Source organism: Trichosurus vulpecula, chromosome 8 (genome assembly GCF_011100635.1).
Source record: "Trichosurus vulpecula isolate mTriVul1 chromosome 8, mTriVul1.pri, whole genome shotgun sequence".
In the NCBI taxonomy this organism is placed as follows: domain Eukaryota; kingdom Metazoa; phylum Chordata; class Mammalia; order Diprotodontia; family Phalangeridae; genus Trichosurus; species Trichosurus vulpecula.
In genome coordinates, this window is record NC_050580.1 from 52,064,899 (window position 1) to 52,085,737 (window position 20,839).

Consider the following 20,839-nt stretch of genomic DNA (forward strand, 5'->3'; position numbering starts at 1 on the left):
TTGCGTTTTCTTTCTTTTTATTGAGGGAAGGGGAGAAATGATCACTTATTTTTTTAAAAAATTTTTAAAATTGGGGGTATGGGAAGGGGTTTGGACTCTAGATGTTCCCTAGGGTTCCTTCCAGCTCTAAACTACCATCGTCCACAAGCAGGAGCAGTCTAGGAGGACAGACACTGGATCTAATAACTGACCATATCACTGCCCTACTCAAGAATTTACTCCAGTGACTGCCTGTTGCCTCTAGGATCAAACATAATCTCCTGTGTTTAGCGTTCAGAGCTTTCCACAACCCAGTCCCAAGCTCACTTTCTAACCTTAGTCCTCTCCTTGCCCTCGATGGTCCGGCCAAACCGGGGGGCTCTCTGCTCTTCCCCTGTCACTCCATTCTCCACTGATGAGCACAGCAAAGGTTTGGAGATTTCAAATCAACGAGTGTTTATTAAGCGCCTACTGTGCGCCAGGCACTGTGGCAGTTGCCGAGGATACAAAGACAAAAGAAAAATGAAACCTCTGCCCTCCAGGAGCGGACAGACAGTAGCAGAGGCTGGGAATGAAATGTTGGAGACACTGAAATGAACCATGTCAGTTTCAGGAGGAAGCAGCCTGGGGGAGGGGAGGGGAGGGGAGCGGAACGGAGCAGGCTCCTCCTCCCACCTGGCTCCCGGCTGCCTGCCTCCCTCCGCAGTCCAGCCATGCTCTTCTGGCCCGGCCTCCGGGGCGGTCCAGGGTCAGCTGACCAGCTGGGAGGTTGGTCTTGCTCATAGTCCCGTCACGTGAGGCGCTCCAGTATCAGCTGACCCATCTGTTGGAGGAAGAGAGGAGGAAGAGGAGGAGAAGGAGGCTGGACTGTGGGTTTCTCTGAGGCATCGGTCCAGGGTCCCGCCTGCAACATGGTGAGGGCGTGGGGAGGGCAGGATGGGCCCAGCGCACACTCTTGGCTTTCTTAGCTGGGCCGAGGGTGCCAGGCACTTCAGTCTCTTCCATTCATTCACTCCCCAGGCGCTGGTCGGGCAGCCCTGGCTTATTTGGGGGTGGCATGGGGCAAGGGTGAAGGAGAAGTGCCCACCGTGGGGGAGGGGAGGGCAGGAGGGTTGTTTGTCTCATTCAGACTCTTCTCTTTCTGACCCTTAGTAGAAGGTCTTGGAGAAACTTTATTCACATCTGTGTGATGTGTGGGAAATAGCCCAGAGGACCTGGATTCAAAGCTAGCTCTGCCTTTCCTTTTCTGTATAACTTGGGGAAAGTCACTTAAACACTCTGCGTCAGTCTTACAGGCCTCCACACTTCTGGGTGGTGGACTCTGGGCTTTGAATTTCCATAGTGGACTTGCTGGGGAATCGCTTCTGCTAGTTACCTGCCCCACTTATTGGGGGCGCTGTGTAGAGGGGATGTTGTAGGCCAAGTGCATGCTTTATTAGTATTATTACAGTTAGGGAACTTTATTATTCAGTCATTTTCTAGTCACATCCAACCCCATTTGGAGTTTTCTTGGCAAAAATGCTGGAGTGGTTTGTCATTTCCTTCTCCGGCTCATTTTACAGATGAGGAAACTGAGGCAAACGGGGTTAAGTGACTCGCCCAGGGTCACACAGCTAGTAAGCCTCTGAGGTCAGATTTGAACTCAGGGAGAGTTCTTCAAGAGAGGGAAGAGGGTGGGCCAACCTCATGGGTCCTCAGCTCTGAGGATCTTGGGAGGCTTCAAGGATAGCCCCCACCATGCCTGGGCTGAGGGAGGGAGGTGAGATGAGGCCCCAGTGTCGTCAGGCCTAGGGAAGGAGAAGGGAGTCTGATCCCACCCTGAAGGTGGCCTCCTTAGACACCTGCATAGTTATGGCCCTTCCGCTCTCTAGGCTTCATTTTTCTCATCGTTGGAAGACTGGACTAGGTGAGCAGATGAAATAACGTATGCTAGGTGCTTTGCAAATCTGAAAGCACTATCCAGATGTTATCTACATCATCATTATCATTATTATGGTTATAATTAGCACTGAGGTTCTTTCCAGCTCTTAATCTGTGATCCTATGATTCATCCCCTCTCAGGCCAGGGCAACTGACCCCCCATTATTTAAGGCACCCAAGACCAAGAGGAATTTCCACCTCCCGCCTTGTTCACCATCTCCACTTAACTACGTTCGTCCAATGCCCGGCTTTCCTGCTCCCTAAAGTCAGGAGGGAGATCTGTCCCTCTCCTCTCTGGTTTATCCTTTTGTAGGTTGTAAATCACTGCCTTCAGCCTTCCCTTCTCCCCCCTCAGAGACATATGGTTCTCCCCTTTCCAGAGGTTCCGGTTCTGTGGCGACCTGGACTGTCCAGATTGGGTCCTAGCGGAGATCAGCACATTGGCCAAGATTGTTGAGTATTTCAGCTCCTGTATTTGGGAAGGAAGAGGGATGCTTGAGGATGCGGGAGGGAAGGATGTGGGTGTCGCATGGTCTCTCCCAGCGTGGGGTGGCAGGACTCCGGAGTCCCCAGGCTGGCCCCTCCCTGAAACCCAAATTGCTGTATCTCCTTAGCCTCAGTCTCCCTGGCTGTGATTGGAGGTGGGTGGGCAGGAGTTGGCAAGAGACTGTGGTGAGACAGAGTGTGATAGACATGAAGACAGGAAGGACCTGAGTTAGAGTCCTGCCTCTGACACTTAGCCACAGCCTCATTGGACGTTATTCTCCCTCCTGTGCTCTGTGATTCCAACTCTGTGTCCTCTCTGCTGGGGACACGGACACACATGCACACACACACACACACACACACACACACACACGCACACACACTGTCTCTCTCTTTCATACTTTCTCTCCATCTCCCACCTCCTTGTCTTTGCAGTGCCTGACCCCACATGCCTGAAACACCCTCCCTCCTACTTCAACATAAAACCCCTCTTCCTTCTCCTTGCAGCTCAGGAATCGTCTTTCCTGATCCCCCCAATTATTAGTGCCTGCCCTCCCAAACCACCTTGTATTGAACAACCTGGCACTTACTCATTCTCTTGATTTTTATTCTGTATGTACTTAGTTGTGTCCTTGTCCTCTCCCCATTAGAATAGAAACACCCAGAGAGCAGGGACCATTTCATTCTTTGCATCTGTATTTCCAGTCTCCAGAACAGTGCCTGGCAGTTGTGGTAGATGCTTAATAAATACTAATTAATTGATTATACAAACACAAGCAAGTCCATTAACAACCCCTGAATATCAGATTCTTTATCTGTAAAATGGAGACAGTCCTAGCCTCTACCTTCCAAGCAGCTGTCAGGATCCAAGGAGAGAGGGCATGCAGAGTGTTTTATAAACCAGAAAGGGCAGGAGAAAGCTCATTTATCGGGCGAATGGTGGATGATGAGGTGACGTACATGGCTGTGCTTTCCTTACAGTCTTCTGTCAAGCTGAAGCTCATCTGCAGCCAGGTTCTGAAAGACCTCCTGGGACAGGGGATTGACGTAAGTCAGCCGCCATCTTGGGCCCTGGGGTCCCCTCTCCTGGACTGGGGGGATTTCTGAAGTCTTTCTGGGTCAGTGGCATCATTCTTTGCCACTTGGTTCCACCAGCTTTGGACCCTCTGGCCCAGACTTGGGCCCTCCCCGTGGAACCAGGAAGCCAGGGGATAGAATGGAGTTCTCAGGAAAGAGTCCAGAAGCTGGATTGGTAGAAGTGGGATCAGGAAAGGGCTGAATCCAGCTCTTACTGGGGAAACTGAATGTTAAATTTTCATTGTGAAACTCTCAGAAAAATCGGCAAACGCTGCCCACCAGGGCTCGGTTTATTGTTTTGTTGATTGTCTAGGCTTAAGAGAGTGGTGGACAAGATGTTAATAATTCAGATTAAATTTAATAGTGGGTTGTGTATACTTTTTTTGGGAAAACTAGTTGTTCACATTAACCAGCACACCCCTGAGTAGGATGGGGGCCAGGGTGGGACCCAGAGCAGTGACCAGGGTATCTTCTCTCGCAGTTTGAGAAAATCCTGAAACTTACAGCCGATGCCAAGTTTGGTGAGTCTGGATGCCACCCCCAGGTTCATATCTTTTGCATGCTTCCACACGGTAGTCACCTCCCAGAAGCCTTCCCTGACCACCTCAGCCCTCATCGTCTGAGCCACACACCAAGCCTCTTAGCACACGCATGTACAATAGGCAGTGTGTGTTTATTTTACAAATATCATACTAGCCACACTGCCTTTGTTGGCTGAGTGAAATTGATACTAAAATTCTCAGTTGACAGGCATTAATTAAGCTTTTACTGTATACCAAATTCTGTGCTTAAGCTCTGGAAACACAAAGACAAAGAACAGTTCCACCCTCATGGAGCTTCCATTCTAATGGAAACAATTATGTACATATAGATAGTTAAAAATTTTCTTTTATCTGAAATAAATATTAAATAGCATTAAATATTATTAATATTAAATTAATTAAGTAGTATTAATATTAAATAGTATTAAAAACTAATTGGTTGATTGCCTGGGTTAAGGGGAGAAGAAGGGGTGGAGGTGGGAGTAGGGGAAAACTATCCCTGCCCCACTCCGAGAGCTTCTAGTCTGCCTGGAGAGGCAGGACTCAGATGTATGAAAAAATCCTCAAGCATTCACAATGTGGAAGAGAACTGATCTGGCTTTCCCAGCTTGGCCCTCTGCTCCCTGTGACCTTGTTCCCTCCCCACCCCAGGCAGTAAGCCCCCATCCCAGTGCATCGAGGAGAGCTCCTTGATGCGGATGTCCAGGCTCCTGTCCCAGGGTCCGGCCCAGGCCAAGGTAGGGTAGGGGAAGTTCTGGACATCTTCTCCATGTCCCTCCGCTCCTCCCAGAATCTGGCGATGTCAAGGCCACAGTGGCAGTGCTCAGCTTCATCCTCTCCAGCGCGGCCAAACACAACGTGGACAGTGAGTCCCTCTCCAGTGAGCTGCAGCAGCTGGGGCTACCCAAAGGTATGGGTGAGGGTGGACATCAGGGATGGCCCCGTCTCGGGCTGTGGGCCTTCACCCCTGGCTGCGTGAGCCTCCCCCTCTGAGCCTTCACCAGCTGTAAGATGGGGTTGGGGTGGCAGATGAGGGGTAGTGGGCAGCTTTGCCTCTCAGTGTCTCACTTCAAACTCTCTTAGCCCTGCCTTTCTCAGCTACTAACCCCTCCGCCCCTTCTCTTTCCTCCCCCCTAGAACATGCCTCAGGATTGTGCCGTTCCTACGAGGAGAAGCAGGGGCCCCTCCAGGAGAGCTTGAGGGGCAGCAGCCTAAGGTGTAAGTTGACTTGGGGACCAGGCCAATGGCCTTGGGCTCAACCCTGGACCTGCTCGAGGTTTTCATGAGGAGCCAGGAGCTTAGGGTCCTGAATGCTGGATTTAGTGACTTCTGAGGCTCCTTCAAGCTCTGGTTCTGTGATTCTGTGACTGAATTTAGTCCAGGCCGTGGCAGAGGGAGCAGAACGTGGGAGAGGCTATGGACCAACCCTTATCCACCCAAGTAGTAATTGAGCCAGTTTGGATATCCAGAATACTCGGCCCCATGCACAGCTGTGATGTTGGGAAGACCTCAGGTCCTGATCTGAGAGAGCTTTGTCCATCCCACCCCAAGTCTAGTTAGGAAGCCATGAATCACATACGAAAACACAGAAATACCAGACAATATGGGCTAGGGGTCAGATAAGTAGCATGGACTCTAAGGGCAGTAGAAGAAGACACGTGGACTGAAGTAGTCAAAGGAGCCCTCTTGGAGGAGGCAGGCCTTGAACAAGTCACAAAGGATGGGGATGATCACCCTGACATGTGCTCAACACTGTACATTTCAAAGCTCTTTCAGACCCAGAACTCCATTTAATCCTCAAAGCTGCCCTGCAAGGTTAGCAGACAGGAACCAATGGAATGTACACTCTCTGAGGACAGAGATTGTTTCATTTTTGTCTTTGTATTCCCAGGACCTAGCCCAGTACTTTGCATATAGTAGGTGCTTAATAATTGCTTGTTTAGTGAATTTTTATCCCCATTTAATAGGGGATAATAGTGAATTATTGGCAGAGCTGGGACCCCTGGTGGCTCTTGGTGACAAATGAGGTCTTTAAAGCTCTGCCTCCTTCCCTGCAGTGAGCAGATTGGATAGTGTTGGCTGGCGTGTGGACTACACGGTTAGCTCCAGCCAGCTCTGCCAAGTTCATGAGCCAGAGGTGCACCTGAGGCTGGATGTTCGGCGTAACCCAGGTGGTCCAGCAGAGCCCATCGCCATGACGATGTCAGTGAAGAAGTTCCAAGTTCTGTTGGCAGGTAAGGGGAAGGAGATTGGAGACGCTCAGGAAATCATGGAATTCCAAAGGTTGCCTAGTCCAATTCATACCTGAACGAGAATTCATAGGATCACTGTTTTAGAGCTGGAAGAGCCCTCACAGGCCATCTAGTCCAGCCTCCTCATTTTATAGGTGAGAAAACAGAAGCCTTGGGAGGTTGAATGATTTGTTCCAGGTCACAGAGGTAGTAAGCATCAGAGATGAGATTTGAACACAGGTCCTCTGGCTTTAGAGCCACTGCTTTTTCCACTGTACTATGCTAATTCCTTCTGCGTTACACCCATGAAGCAGCCCTGCAGCCTTGGCTTTTAGACCTTCAGGAAAGGATGACTTATTGCCTCCTGAGCTAGCCCATTCTCCTTTGGAGTAGTTCTAATTGGTACAGTTTATATCAACCATACAATTTGCCTCCTTGAAAACTTCCCATTGCTCTGTCCTCCAGGGCCCAGCATCCCTGCCCCTCTTCCAAGCTCCTTCCCTTTTTCCTAGCTCCTATCTCTGTGTCTTTCAGAACTCAAACAAGCACAAGCCTTGATGGGTTCCCTGGGCTGAGAGCTATTGGAGAGCAAGAAAAGGAAGCCAAGGAGTGGGGCTGGCTCAGCTGAGACCCAAACCTCAGTGTGTGGGCTGATGCCCCTTCCCTCTGTCTATAGCACCCATTCAACCTCTCCACCAGGCCTGCCCCCATCTTCAGGACAGCTCAGCCCCAGGGAGCTCAGCAAAAGGACCTGGTTGGTTTGGGGACCCCGTAAGGTGCCTTCCTGATGTCCACCCCTGCCACTGCCTTGCCCCAGTTTTGTACCATTTTACTGAAGGATGGAAGAAATAAATGTTGCTGTCAAGCCTGTGTATGTCTTTGTGAGATGCTGCCATCCCTCTGAAGGAGACAAGAGAAGACTCCATCCAAGAAGAGGTTACCCCTGCAGAAGAGAAGAGAATCGAGGCTTGAGTCTGGTACTGAGATCTGGTGCCTTTAGGAAGTCAGGAGGGAGAGAGACCTCGCCTTTGGTTGGAATGGTCAGGGAAGGCTCCCTGGAAGAGGTGGAGCTTGAGCTTGGGCCTTGAAAGATGGGCAGAATGTGGATGGGTGAACTAAAGGGCCAGGGCCTCATCCCAGATCAGGAAGATGGCTTTGGAACTGGTTGTAGACTTGACGTGTTGGAGGCAGAGAGGCAAGCAGCCTAGCCAGGGCAAAAAGCCCGGGTTAGGAAGCTGGAGGGTGAGGTACAGGACTGGACAGAAGGGCAATGAGGGCCTCCTCTTTTCTAAAACCAGCTTTCATACTCAGAAGTTGGTCATCTAGCCTTTCCTGGGCCATCTCCCGTCCCTTTCTCATATTAGCCTCAAGACAACACTGAGAAGAAAAGAAGGCAGGGCTACAATTATGTTCTGTTTGACAAGTGAGGAAACTGAGGCCCAGAGAAGGGAGATCACTTGCCTAAGACTCACTTTCTCCCTGAATAACAATTTTCTCTAAAGCTTTTTAAACTTATGAAATGCTTTCCTTACATCAGCCCTGAGAACCAGGCAGCCAGTTAACAAACATTTATTCAGTGCCCACACTGTGCCAGGACAAAGAATGAAACACCTCCTAATAGAAATGTGTTCTATTAGCCAAACCCCACAATACCAAAATCCCATGAAATTTGGGCCTGGGTGCAGGTATTTTTGCATCCTTGTGTCATCAGGCGCACATTTGGAAATGACCAAGAAGCAGCCTTTTGGGGAAGGCAGCTGAGCCTGGTGTCTGAGCTGTCCAGGGCAGGAAAGAGCCAGAGTGCGGATCTTCTGTTGGAAGACGTGGTGTGCTGACAGAGAGATACTGGATCTCCAGACCTGGGTCCCAGCCCTCATTCTGTAACTCAAAACCCAGCGGACCGTCCCCCCTACCACACCCCCAGGACTTCACTCCCTTTTCTGTCTCCCCAAATCCTCGAAGCTTCCTTTCCCCCAACGGCCAGCACCAAGTTCCATCATCACTCTGCCACGGGTACCACCATTCTAGCCACCCCATCCGGACTCAGCCATTCGTTTTCTCTCTCTTAGTCTCTCCGTCTCTCCTCCATCTTCCCATCTCCTACCACCCTCCACGTTGTTTTCCTTGTCCCCCTCCCTTCCGCTCCTTCCAAGCCCCAGCTCCGAAGCTATGACTCCACCAAAACTACAATTCCCATGAGGCTGTGGGGCACAGCGATTACATCTCCCAGGATGCCTTTGGGCCAAGCCCCAGCCTCTGCTGTAACCCTGTGGTGGCTGGAGTCTGCGTGGAGCGCATCTGCGAGCAGGTACCTAGTTTGATGCGCGGAGGAGGCGCCGCTCCTCCTGGACGTTGCGGCGGAGGGCGCCCGGCCCCAGGCTCAGCATGGAGTGGGGGGAGCGGTGCTTGCCTCCCAGGGAAACCGGAGGTCCAGGGTGGGGAAGGGTCCCCGGCTCCCTGCCCCTGGCTGACACTGCTTCTTCCCAGGGCTCCGGCTGGCTTCAGGGCTGGGAGGCTGGCGGGTACATTCGCATTGGAGGTTGAATCTGGGAGAGACTGGGAGAGGGCACATCCTCCGGCTACTGACAGGGTGGCGTGGGGACAGGCATTCGTACCCCCAGGCTAATGACTTTTTCTTAATGAGCTCCTAGAACCTGAAAGGTTTGGGGCGCCCGGATCTCTCCTTCGCCCAGATCACCCGCACCCCGAATTTAAGCACCGTTGAGGGCAGGGATGGTAGAGTTGGAATTGGAAAGGAACCTCGGAGCTCGTCTAGACCAGCCCCTTTATTGTACTAGGGAGGAATCCGAGCCCTGGGAACTGTCCCGGAGCTCGCACTTAGGAAGCGACAGAGCCTAATGCCGAAGCCAGCCCGCTTAACGTCTCCCCTTGTTTGTCATTTGAGTGGACCTTGTCCATTGACTAAAGGACCCTGTCCCCCTCTAAAACGGTGTCTGCTTGTGGTAGGTGCTCAGCGAAGGTTGCTGACTCGAGGGGGAAGGGACAGGACTGGGTTTTCTGCCTTTCTTAGTACAGTGCTTTACATACAGTAAGTGCTTAATAAATGCCTGTTGACTAGCTGACCATCTGGTCCAGCTTCCTCCTTTTACAGAAAACTTAAAATACCCACTTCTCGACTCCTTGATGTTTAGTCTCCCCCACCCCCATCTGACCACAAAGTCCGGAACTTGTTTTGAGTATCTATTTGAATTTAGAAATATTTACCAAACCTGCCTCCTTTGTAATAATAATAACAGAAGCCTCTTCCTGCTTGGACTAGAATTCTCATGAATATGAGAGTGCTTTAGAAAACGAAATACACAGTATAGGTGAATGACTGTCAGAGTTGGAAGGACCCTTAGAAATCTTATAGTCAGGTCCTCACCATTTTACCGATAGGGAAACTGAGGCCCTGTCCAAGGGCATAAGGTGAGTCAGTGGCAGAGCCAGGTATAACCCAGGTCTCCTGGCTCCCAGACCATGCCCGGTCATGCCCATGTCATGTGCATATTGTCTGCAGAAAATATCCCTAATTTACCTCCAGGGGGAGGTCTTGCTGTTTATAATGGATTAAATCCACATAGAGAGAGTGATGGAGGTGCTGGAGATCTAGAAGACCCATGGTAGCCTTGCAAACCTACTAAAATGCTTTTGATTCTGAAAATTGGGGGAAAAACTTTTAATCGGTTTTCTTCAATACCAGGGAATAATTCTGGTGGATTTCCAACATTTTGTGAAATGAGCAGAAAATGATCAGAATTTTCCATCATATGTTCATTTTTGTGTTTTCCGATATTACCACCCTTAGCATTGTCTATGCTACAGTATTTTTGCCAAACTCAGGCATACTAACTACGTCTGTATTGAACCTCTGCATTGTTCTAAATGTGTTGAGGGAATCATCACCTAGAACATTATCATCCACATCCTCACCAGAGTAAGGGGAAGTTGGGAAATGGGAAAGGACAACACGGCAAAGCTCTCTTCTCTGCTTCCAGGATGCCTGAGGGCCCAGAGCTCCACCTGGCCAGCTGCTATGTGAACACCATGTGCAAGGACCTGGTGTTTGCCGGGCCGGTGGAGAAGTCCGAGGTGAGCAGAAACCCTGAGGTGCCCTTTGAGAGCAGCGCCTACACGATCACGGCCACCTCTCGAGGCAAGGAAGTACGGCTGACACTGAGCCCCCTGCCGGAGGCCCACCCTCCACAGGCACCCCTGGACCTCGTGTTCCGCTTTGGCATGTCCGGCTACTTCCAGCTGGTCCCAGCGGACTCCCTGCCCAAGCATGCCCACCTGCGCTTCTACACAATCTCTCCTGCGCCCAGCCGAGCTCTCTGCTTTGTAGATATCCGGCGCTTTGGCCACTGGGAGGTCCAGGGCACTTGGCAGCCTGGGCGAGGCCCCTGCGTTCTGCTGGAGTATGAGAAGTTCAGGTAGGGTCTCTGGCCAAGGTGGGGAGTTGAGCCCCAGGGAAAGCCCCAATCCCAGGCCTTTCCTCTGTCCTGTCTCTCTCCAGCAAGGGAAGGAGGCTTGTGGCTGTTCTTGTTAGATTTACCCTTCCAAGTTCCTAGATCTCCCCCTTCTTCTGCCTTTTCCCATCTTGGCCCAGAAGAGAGAGAAAAGGAAAGTGGACCCTAGGATTCATGTAGCACTTTACATTCACATACATTTCCCCCATCTGCTCCACCATATAACTGGGTCCTCAGGACAGGGAATTTGTTAATTCTTTTTTACAGATGAAAAAACCGAGACTCATTGTGGTAAGTGGTTGCTCAAAGTCCCTTAGCTAGTAAGTGACAGAGCTGGGATTAGAATCCCAGCCTCCTGACTCCTAGCCTAGTGTTATTTCTCCTATGGTTGAAGAAGAAAACATTCCACAGGAGGATGGAAAGGAAACTCTTCTCTCTCTGGGAATGGCACAATGAACCCAACCCAAGCCCAGAGCCTTGGGTTCTCCATCTATAAGATGGGAATGATGACTCCTGCAGTCTTTACCCCATATGGGGTCTTTATGAGGCTAAATAGGGAAAGCACCTTAGAGAAGCTTTAAAGCAGCAGGCGGTGGAGACCCTCCAAGATACATTTGTCAGCCAGAGCCCAAGGACCCCAGTCTGTGTACAGGCCTCAGCAGCATCCATCCCTGCTAGAAAGCTGCCTAGTTCAACTCAGGAGAGTTCCCCAAGCCCTTTTAGCCCCTGGATTGACTGAAAAAGGCTGACCCCACCACCCCATTCCCCAGGGTCTTTGCTGTCCTGGATGCTACCACCAGGATATATGACATGTCTGCCATGTTGGGTCCATGTTGGAGGCTTTGACCCAGTAGGAGCCATCCAGGCTCACATAAAGGGCCAGTTGAGGAAATGATCCCTGACACCCATAAACACAGAATCATAGAATTTTTGAGTTGAAAAAGACCACAGTGGCCATCGCATCTCACCTATACCCAAGCAAGAATTTCATCTGTATCATAGTGCTTGGCACATAGTAGGGGCTTTATACATGCTTGTTGATTGATTGATACCTGGCATATGGTTATCCAGTTTGTACTAGGAGACCTACAATAAGGGGGGAACCCACTGCTTCGTGAGCCCACTTCACTTGGAAAACCTTTCATGGTTAGGCTTGTTGCCTCCAGGCTGAAGTTGTGATCATTGACCCTGGTTCTTTCCTCTGAGGCTGAGCAGAGCGGGCCCAATTCCTCTTCCCTGGGACAGATACCTGGAAACAGCTGCCACTTCCTTCCTAAGCCTCCTCCTTTCCAGGCTAAACACCCTCATTTCCTCCAACCCATCTTCTTATGGCAGAAACTCAAAGCCCCCCACCGTCTTATTTGCTTCCTTCTGGATATTCTCATCCATGACAATGTTTCTCTGCCCAGCTGCTTACATGAATATCATGATGCCAGCATCACACAGGGTTATGTGGTCTTCAAACCCTCTTCCCAGGAACATGGGCAAAGAAAAGAAGGCAGCGCTGGCTGCTCCTGCTTCTGTTTTCTGCCAAGGAGAATGTTCTTAAGACACGAATATAAAGAACCAAAATAGCAAAGAAGGAACTGAAACTCAAAATAAGTGAGATCACAAGATGCCGCATTGTTGTTTATTGTTGTTCAGTCTTGTCTGAATCTTCCTGACCCCATTTGGGGTTTTCTTGGCAAAGGTACTGGAGTAGTTTGCCTTTTCCTTTTCCAGCTCTTTTTACAGATGAAGAAACTGAGGCAAACAGGGTTAAGTGACTTGCCCAAGCTCATACAGCCTGTCAGTGTCTGAGGCCAGATTTGAACTCAGGAAGATGCGTCTTCCTGACTCCAGGCCTGGCACTCTGTCCACTGCACCAAAGATACCATATAGCTTCTATCAGTGAATTCAGACCCCCTCCCCGCAGCTCTCTCATTCTCTGATGCCACTTGTGGTAGTTTTAGAGCCAGGTCTGAGCTTAAATTTACACATAATTGGTCTCCTTCTTAGTGGCTCTGACTTCTGGCACCTACAGGACATTCCCACACATTCCTCCCCCTCACTGTTGACCCCCATTCTCCCTCATTTTCTGTGTCCTTTGGCTATGATTGTGAACATGTAATAGCATAAGGGGCAGAGTCCAGTTTGTGTGTGCTCTGCAGGCTCCAGTGATTTCTGTCCTGGCACCAGTGCCCTGTGCCTGGCTAGTGTTCAAGAATGGAAATGGAAAGGAATGGATGAATGACTGAACATTTATCAAGCTCTTACTATGTACAAAACACCAGGCTTTGTGTTGAAGGACTGCAGTATTTTACCAAGGCCTTACTTTCCTTGGGGTGAGTCCTTCTCTCAGTCTCAGGCCCCCCATGTCACAGTCCCATGTTTCATGAGGAGTGGTGGCCAAAAGCACCATTGCCTGGGAAACAGCCTTCTCTAGAGGTGTGCCTTCGTGCCCCAAGCAGGGCTAGTCCTGAAGCAGCAGACATACTGTCTGAGTAAAATTTGGGGGCTTCACTTCAAGCTCTTCCAGGTTGGCAAGACCCGCCAGATGTTCTCAACGTGCTGGTATAACCTTCTAGAACCCAGGGCCACTTCTACAACCCAGTGAGGCCTTAGAAGAAAGGACATGAGTGGAGGTTCTTTTAAGCTGAGGACAAAAATACCTCTAACCTCTTGGTCAAGGAATACACCTCTAACCTGACTCACCCTTTGCCTGTATTTCCCTAAGGCTGATCACATGTTCAAATCTTGGGAGAAGTGAAACCAAGTGTTGAAAGGGGTCATTTGCATGGAGGGGATCACCTTGGTCCCCTTATATCTCCCCTATTCTCCAGGGAGAATGTGCTCCAGAACTTGGCTGACAAGACCTTTGACAAGCCTGTTTGTGAAGCTCTCCTGGACCAGAAATTCTTCAACGGCATTGGCAACTACCTCCGGGCAGAGATTCTTCACCGGTCAGTGGTAGGGGGAGGATGGGACAGGAGTAGGCATCCAGGCATGTGCTCCAGGGATCACCTACCTTGTAGGCAAAAGAGGAGGGAAGAGTAAATGTTTGGAGAACCTGGACTAGATTGGGTTCCCATCTCCCTAAGTGTCTGGAGGTCCTTGGCTACATTGAAGCTATGAGTCTTCAGGAGAGTGTCTGTCTCTACTGACCTCTCTCCCTGCTTGGCTTCATATGGTTCCCCCTTCCCCAGACTGAAGATCCCTCCCTTTGAGAAGGCCCGAACTGTCCTGGAGGCGTTGAAGCATCGGAAGCTGGTAAGACTGAAGGGGGTAGGTCCAAGGCTAGGCCATGGGCATTGAGACTGTGACAGAGCAGAGAGCCTTTGACTGAGAGGTAGGAGACCTGATGGCTCATCCTAAGTTTGCCACTGATGCACTGTGTGCCCTGAGGCAAGACATTTCCTCTTTTGGAGTCTGTTTTCTCTTCTTGTAAAATGAAAGGGCTGGACCACGGTAAAGACCAGTGATTAATTGTGATACCACAATTTAAGGTAAGGAAACTGAGGCAAATGGAATTTAAGTGACTTGTCCATGGGCGAGTCAGGGATTAGAACCCAGGCCTCTCCTGACCCCAAATCCATCCTTCATTTTTTGTACTATATCACCCCTACGTCAAATCAACAAGCATTTATTAAGCACCTACTGTGAGCCTACACTGTGCTAAGTGCTAACTAGCTAATCAGCTTTCTGTGAATAGTCAGCAAAGTTTTGGGGTGGGAGTAGGGGGACAGAGCCTGACCAAAAAAATAAAGGGCAAACGATGGCATTTCAGACAGCAGGAGACGCTTGTGGCTGGGGAAGATGAGGCCGTTTCCACAAATTGGACGTATGATCCCCCATGCACGATAAATCTTGACCATGACTGAACCCTGGGTAAACTGCTTGGGGGGATGGGGAGAGGCGGGAAGCTCAGGGTTACCAAGCAGGTGTCTGTTTTGCCCTGGCCAGAACCCAGAACTGAGCTTGAGCAAGAAGATCAAAGCAAAACTAGAGAACCCAGATTTGCTGGAACTGTGCCACTTGGTGCCCATGGAGGTGATCCAGCTAGGTGAGGCCCGGCGTGCCCTGGCGCTCTGCCAGGGTCTGGGACAAGGGGAAGGCAGCGGTGGTTTTCTTTGTAGCCATTGCCCATCTTCTCCGTGGCCCTATGGGGTAGATAAGGCAGGAGTCCTAGCATCAGAATCAGAACTAACCTTACAGGTCATGTGAGCCTTAAGCCCTTTTGACTGAGTGAGACCTAGAGAAGGAAAGTGAGTGATCCGAGTTGGTTCAGAGTATAAGAAACCAAGGCAGGATTTGAACTCAGGTCTCAACTTCAAATCCACTGTCCTTTCTGACATCCCTTCTTCGCAGATGGGGAAACTGAGGCTGAGGGAAAGGAAGTCATGTGTCTGTGTTCTCACTGCAGGGTGGCCCAAGAGCTAGCATTAAAACACACTCTTGTCACCCCAGGACAGAGTGTGGGGCTGGGTGGACTTGATTAGGAAAGCCTGATCTCAAATCTTCCCTCTTCCCTTCCTTGTCATCAAGGGGGTAAGGGCTATGGGCCCGACCGGGAGGATGACTTTTCAGCTTTCCGGGCATGGCTGCGCTGCTACTCTGTGTCTGGCATGAAACGCCTCCGGGACAGTCGTGGAAGGACCATCTGGTTCCAGGTAATAAGAAATAACACATCTCTGCAGTACTTCCTGCTTTCCCGGGTACTTTTCTATTCATCGTTATCTCACCTGAACCTTCCCAACAGCTGGGTGAGGTCAATAGGCCTCTCTGTTTGATAAGTTGGGAAAGTGAGGCCCAAAGAGACTTCCCAAGGTTATGCACTGAATGAGTGGTAGAGTCAGGGAGGAGAAATTGGGAACCACTTCTTCCTTTCCTAGTTATGCCCATGCCAGCCAGGCAGTGATCGGATGAACAGATGAGTGAAGGCAGAATCTCGATGAAGAAGGCAGGCTGTGCCAACAAAGACCATCTGGGAAGTGTCTTTCATGGGGCAGCTGGCACTTGGTGGTTGGGCTGGCCTGTGATTTGGGAGATCTCTGCCACAGCCTTAAAGGAACCCAGATTCCACTCCATACCATTTCCCAGTCCCTTGCCTGAAGGGACCTCTGGATCCCAGGGCAAATTCACTCTGTAGGTCAATCAAACCATCATCCTTACTGTCCAGCTCCTTCTCTGCCTCCAGGTAGTACACTCCTTCCTGATCGCCACCTTTTAGAATCCCTTGTTTCCCTCAGGGTTTATTGCAAATACCACCTCTCAATGAAACTTTTCCTCATCCCCTCAGAAGCTATTGCCTTCCCCCCAGATTGCCTTGTGTTTATCTTGTACACACACACCACACACATTAGATAGATTATAAGCTCTATGTGGACAGGGACTGTTTGGTTTCTGTCTTTGTATCCTAGTACCTAACATAGTCCTTAATAAACACTTTCTGTTGATTGATTCAGGTCTCTGAGACCTGACTTCTCTCAGTCTTCCATGCTCCTGTCATCTGACTCATCCCCTGGTAGGGAGCTTTGAGGAGACCCAGAACATACCATCCCACCTCCAACATCTGTACCTTTGGACAGGGCCATCCCCCATTCCAGGAGTGACCTCCCTCTTCACCTTTCTGTCTCAGGACTCCTGTTCCCTTTAGGCCCAGCTCCAGTGCCATCTTATACAAGAGGCCTTTCCTATTCTCCTCCATCCACCCAAATTATTTATATTTTGTATATATTTATTAGTGTTTCCTTCCATAATTATATTGTATATATTTTGTTTTTAGTTGTCTGTGTACAGATTCTTTGCCTTCCCTGCACCCAGGAGAATAAGCTTTTTGAAGGCAGAGAATGTTTTCTTTTCCTGTCCTGGTATCCTTGCCTCCTAACACAATGCATGACACATAATAAGTACTTAATAATTGTCTGAGTGAATTAAATCTGGTACCTGACAAGGTTCCTGAGGGTCATAATGGAAGGCTTGCCCAGAGAGAGCTTGAATTAAACCCTAAAGGCTAGGTAGAATTTGGATAGAGGCAGCAGAGATGAGAGAAGGCACTCCAGGCCAAGACAACAGTGTAAGTGAAGACTTGGAAGCAGTTGCGTATATTGGGGAGACAATGGAATTGTTTTCATGGAAAGTTGCTCTTCCTCTCTGGCCCCACTTAGGGAATGGGAGGGTCCAGACTGGGGCAGGAGCTTTCCAGTTCTCCTAGAGATCCCTCCAGCAAGGAAGGAGGCGACCAAGCTTCAGAGTGGATGAGGACTGGCCAGAGAGTGGGAAGATTTTGATCTGAATTACGTCCTGTTTCATTTCAGGGAGATCCTGGACCTCTGGCCCCCAAAGGTACTGGTCATGCCTCCATGTGCTGTTAAGAAACGGCAGCTATCTCGGCAGGATGGGTTATTTGCTGTCTTCAGAGACGGGAAATTCAGGCACACAGACTTCCTGTGTGTAGGACATGGGCAGGACCCTGATTTCACCCCTTCTTCCTTTCTCCAACCTTCCACCCCCACCACTAAATGTTCTCCACCTCCCTGAGAGGTCTTTGCACTAGGAGCTGAGGTCTTCAGAGACCCCAAGTTCTGATTCCTCTGCTGATGCCCCAGGATTTCACAGCAGCTGCCTAGGTGGGACATGTTAGGCAGGGATTAGAATTTTGTGGAAGAAGTCAGCCCTTGAGGCCATATCCCCTCACCCCCATTCCTGAAGAGCTCCATGTCACCCTTGGTTTCCTACAGGAGGGAAATCCCGTAAGAAGCATGTGAAGAAAAAATCCATCCCTGGTGTTACTGATTTAGAGGTATGGCCTCCATCCCCTAACAATACCCTCCCACAAGGGGGATCCCTCTTCTGTCCTTGACTCTGGTGTGGCAAAAGGGGAGTATCCCTTCAAAAAGTGGAGTATTGAGCATCTGAGAACCTACACATTTCCTAGGAACAAGCCTGGCACCCTTGAGGGGAAGTTGACTACATTCCTTCGTTCAAGCAATGTCTGGGCCTCCCAACCCGTGCTGTTGCCTCCCAAATCACCTCAGTTCAATGACCTTTTTAAGACCACCAAATCTACGATTCAGAGGCATTAGGCAGCCCTCCCCCCTTTCTATTTTGCCATGTTCTGCTCTTCTCTCCTTGAGCCCTTACAGGACCCAGATAAAGGCCTGATTTTCTTCTGTCCAGGACCCTATGTCTATACCAAAGAAGAAGGGCCCCACCAGAGCAAGGAAACCAGGCAAGAAGTCACAGAAGAGGTCTCTTGACCCAGGAGCCAAGGGAAATGTGGAATCAACCAGAGGCCCCAGATCCCAACCCCGATTGAAGAGTTCTGCTCCAACATCCCCAGAGAATGATCCGGGAGTTCTGGAAGGAAAACAGCAGCTGGTGACCCGAGTACGAACAGGTAGGAACTCTCTGTGGGATCCCAGCTTCCCTTTTGGGGTACTAGAGGGGACAGATTTGTTTGGAGTGGGGGACAGGGCTGTGAGTGCAAGGATATCTAGATGGCTCAGGGAGGAATTACTGGGACTAGAGCTGGGTGAGATGTGTCCAGACTCAGGGTCCCTTTCTGAGAGAAGGGCATGAAGTGGCCTGAAGTAGTCAGGAGAGGATTCCTAGAGGAAATGGGATTTGATTGGACCTTGAAGATCAAGGAAGAATTGAGGACAGGCAAAGAGAAGATGGAGAGAGGGTCCCAGGTGGAGAAGAGGTCTTGAGCAAGAGTGTAATCAAGGAGCTGGGGAGAGGCAGGAATGACAGTGAGAGGCTCCTTGGGTCTCCATCGTCCTTCTGGAGCAGTTCCTCTGATCTCACAGTCCTGTTTCTTCTCTTCCAGCAGGCAGAGCCAGGAAAGGGAAGGCGAATTCCAAGGCCAGGCTCTCTCCCCCTTCCTCCCTGCCTCCTTCGTCTCACAAAGGGGCTGGTGCCCTTGGCTTATCTCTTCTTTGAAGTCTTCTTTCAGCCCCAGAGTGGGAAAGGGCCCCCTGGGTCCTCCTGTTCTTAGTCCCACCCAGTGTTGAGATGGGAATGTGGCCACAGCAGGATCAGGGCAGCCGGGAGACCCTGGCACAAGCGGTGTGCTTCAGATCTTAGAGCATCCAATGCTTTTCATATGATGCACAATCCTGCCCAAAGGTTCAGTAATTGGTGTCTGAAAATGATTGATTTCCAGAACTGACAGCAACGGGTTGGTGTCAGGTGAGGCACCTAGAACTCTGGAACCCCAATTCCTCTCTGCCCCACCCCATCCCAAGGTGGGAAGGAAGCCCAGATGCCTTTCACCCCTCTCCTTTCTCTCCCACCCCAATCAGGTATCCCAGGCCCTTGCCCTCTGCCCCTCACACCAACTGCTCCTATCCCAACAGAGCTGGGAATCCAGGATCATTTTAGAACTCTTAAACCAGTTTGGGAGATGCTATATTTTTTATATTGACAATAAAATCTGACTAGAAACCCTAAGCTCTGTTGTTACCACCCTATGACTCACATCTCCTTGGCAAGATGGCAAAAAATCTCACTGTTTAGTGGAAAGGGACCAGAAAGAAAAGGACAGGGGAACCTTCTGTTCAGGACTTCTTAACTCTGTAGAATCTTAGAGCTAAAAAAAAAAAAACAAAACCCTTAGGTTCATCCTAAGTGACACAGGAGACAGAGCTGGACTTCACGTCAGAAAGACCTGAGTGTAAATCCTGCATCAGATATGCCATGTGACCCTGGGCAAGTCATTAACCCTTCCTCAGCCAGCCTCAGTTTCACATGAGTCTTTGGCACCGACAAATAGTTCACCATCAGAAAGTGATACAAACTGATCCCATTTTATCCGTGGAAATGACAGTAAAGAAGCAGCATTACGTCTTCTTTGCCACTGCACCCCAAGGAGCAGGGCACCCCTCCACCTGATCTGCAGTTCAGACCTTCCATGGGCACTGTCTCCTCCATGAGAACATGAGCTCCTTGAGAGCAGGGACTTCCTACCTTCATTTGTCCATCTGTAAAATGGGGGTGGCAGTGGGGCCTACTTCAGTCATTGTGAGAATCACAGGATTGCAGATTTGGAGCTGAAAAGGGTCCCAGAGGCCACTGAGTTCTGCCCCCTCATTTAAAAGGTGAGGAAACTGAGGCCTAAAGAAGTTAAATGACTTTTTTTCCCCCTTGAACTTTAGTATTTTGTTTTTTTCCCAATTACACGTAAAAATAATTTTTAACTTTTTTTAAAAACAATTTTGAGTTCCAAATTCTCTCCCTCCCACCTCTTCTCCCTCGAGAAGACAGGCAATTTAATAAAGGTTATACATGTACAATCATGCAAAGCATATTCCCATGTTATCATGTGAAAGAAAACAGACAAAAAGGACCAAGAAAAAGGAAGTAAAATAACAGTGTGGTTCCGTCCATCTCCAACTTCAGCGGTTCTTTCTCTGGAAGCAGAGAGCATTTTTCATCATGAGTTCTTGGAGCTGCCTTGGATTAGGGCACTGACCAGAAGGGCTATCGCTCACAGCTGGTCATTGTACAGTGTTGCTGTTACTGTGTACGCTGCTCTGGTTCTGCTCACTTCACTGTGCATCAGATCACGTGAGTCTTCCCAGGTTTTTCTGAAACTGTCCTGCTCTTCACTTCTCATAGCACAATAGTATTCCATCACAACTGTTCAGTCATTCCCCCATTGATGGGCATCCCTTCAGTTCCCATTTCTTTGCCGCCACTAAACGCTAATATAAATATTTTTGTCCATATAGGTCCTTTTGATCTCTTTGGGGCACAGACCTAGCAGTGGTATTGCTGGGTTACAGGGTACACATGGGCATAGTTCCAAATTGCTCTCCAGAATGGTTGCATCAGTTCACAACTCCACCAACAATGCATTAGTGTCCCAATTTTCTCATATCCCCTCCAACATCTGTCATTTTCCTTTTCTGTCACATTGGCCAATCTGACAGGTATGAGATAGTACCCCAGGGTAGTTTTAGTTTACATTTCTCTAATCAATAGTGATTTATAGCATTTTTTTCACATGACTATAGATGGTTTTGGTTAAATTACTTTTTCCAAGGTCACACAAGTGGTAAGAGATGGTACAAGAATTTAAACTCAGGTCCTCTGATTCCAAAGCCAGCCATGATCAACCAAGGTCCTATCTATAAAGTGCAATGAGGTAGTG

At 49.6% G+C, this 20,839-nt stretch overlaps 2 protein-coding genes across 3 annotated transcripts; both read left to right on the top strand.

Annotated features, from left to right (window-relative positions):
• The first annotated feature begins 768 nt into the window (after nt 1-768).
• COMMD4 (COMM domain containing 4) lies at nt 769-7,105 on the top strand. Its single transcript, XM_036735522.1, has 8 exons — nt 769-893; nt 2,280-2,351; nt 3,367-3,432; nt 3,944-3,983; nt 4,795-4,914; nt 5,142-5,222; nt 6,062-6,238; nt 6,770-7,105. The coding sequence occupies exons 1-8, from the start codon at nt 891-893 to the stop codon at nt 6,808-6,810; spliced, it is 600 nt and encodes a 199-aa protein (XP_036591417.1). The 5' UTR covers nt 769-890; the 3' UTR covers nt 6,811-7,105.
• Nucleotides 7,106-8,483: 1,378 nt separating this feature from the next.
• On the top strand, nt 8,484-19,137 carry NEIL1 (nei like DNA glycosylase 1). Of its 2 annotated transcripts, none has more exons than XM_036737021.1 (10): nt 8,484-8,543; nt 10,234-10,668; nt 13,527-13,646; nt 13,890-13,953; nt 14,647-14,746; nt 15,229-15,353; nt 17,001-17,028; nt 17,424-17,485; nt 17,863-18,082; nt 18,515-19,137. In XM_036737021.1, exons 2-10 carry the CDS (start codon nt 10,235-10,237, stop codon nt 18,625-18,627), a joined length of 1,266 nt encoding a protein of 421 aa, XP_036592916.1. In that variant the 5' UTR covers nt 8,484-8,543; nt 10,234; the 3' UTR covers nt 18,628-19,137. The 2 variants fall into 2 exon arrangements, with proteins under 2 accessions (XP_036592916.1, XP_036592917.1); XM_036737022.1 differs by having other exon boundaries at nt 18,518-19,137.
• Nucleotides 19,138-20,839: the final 1,702 nt, after the last annotated feature.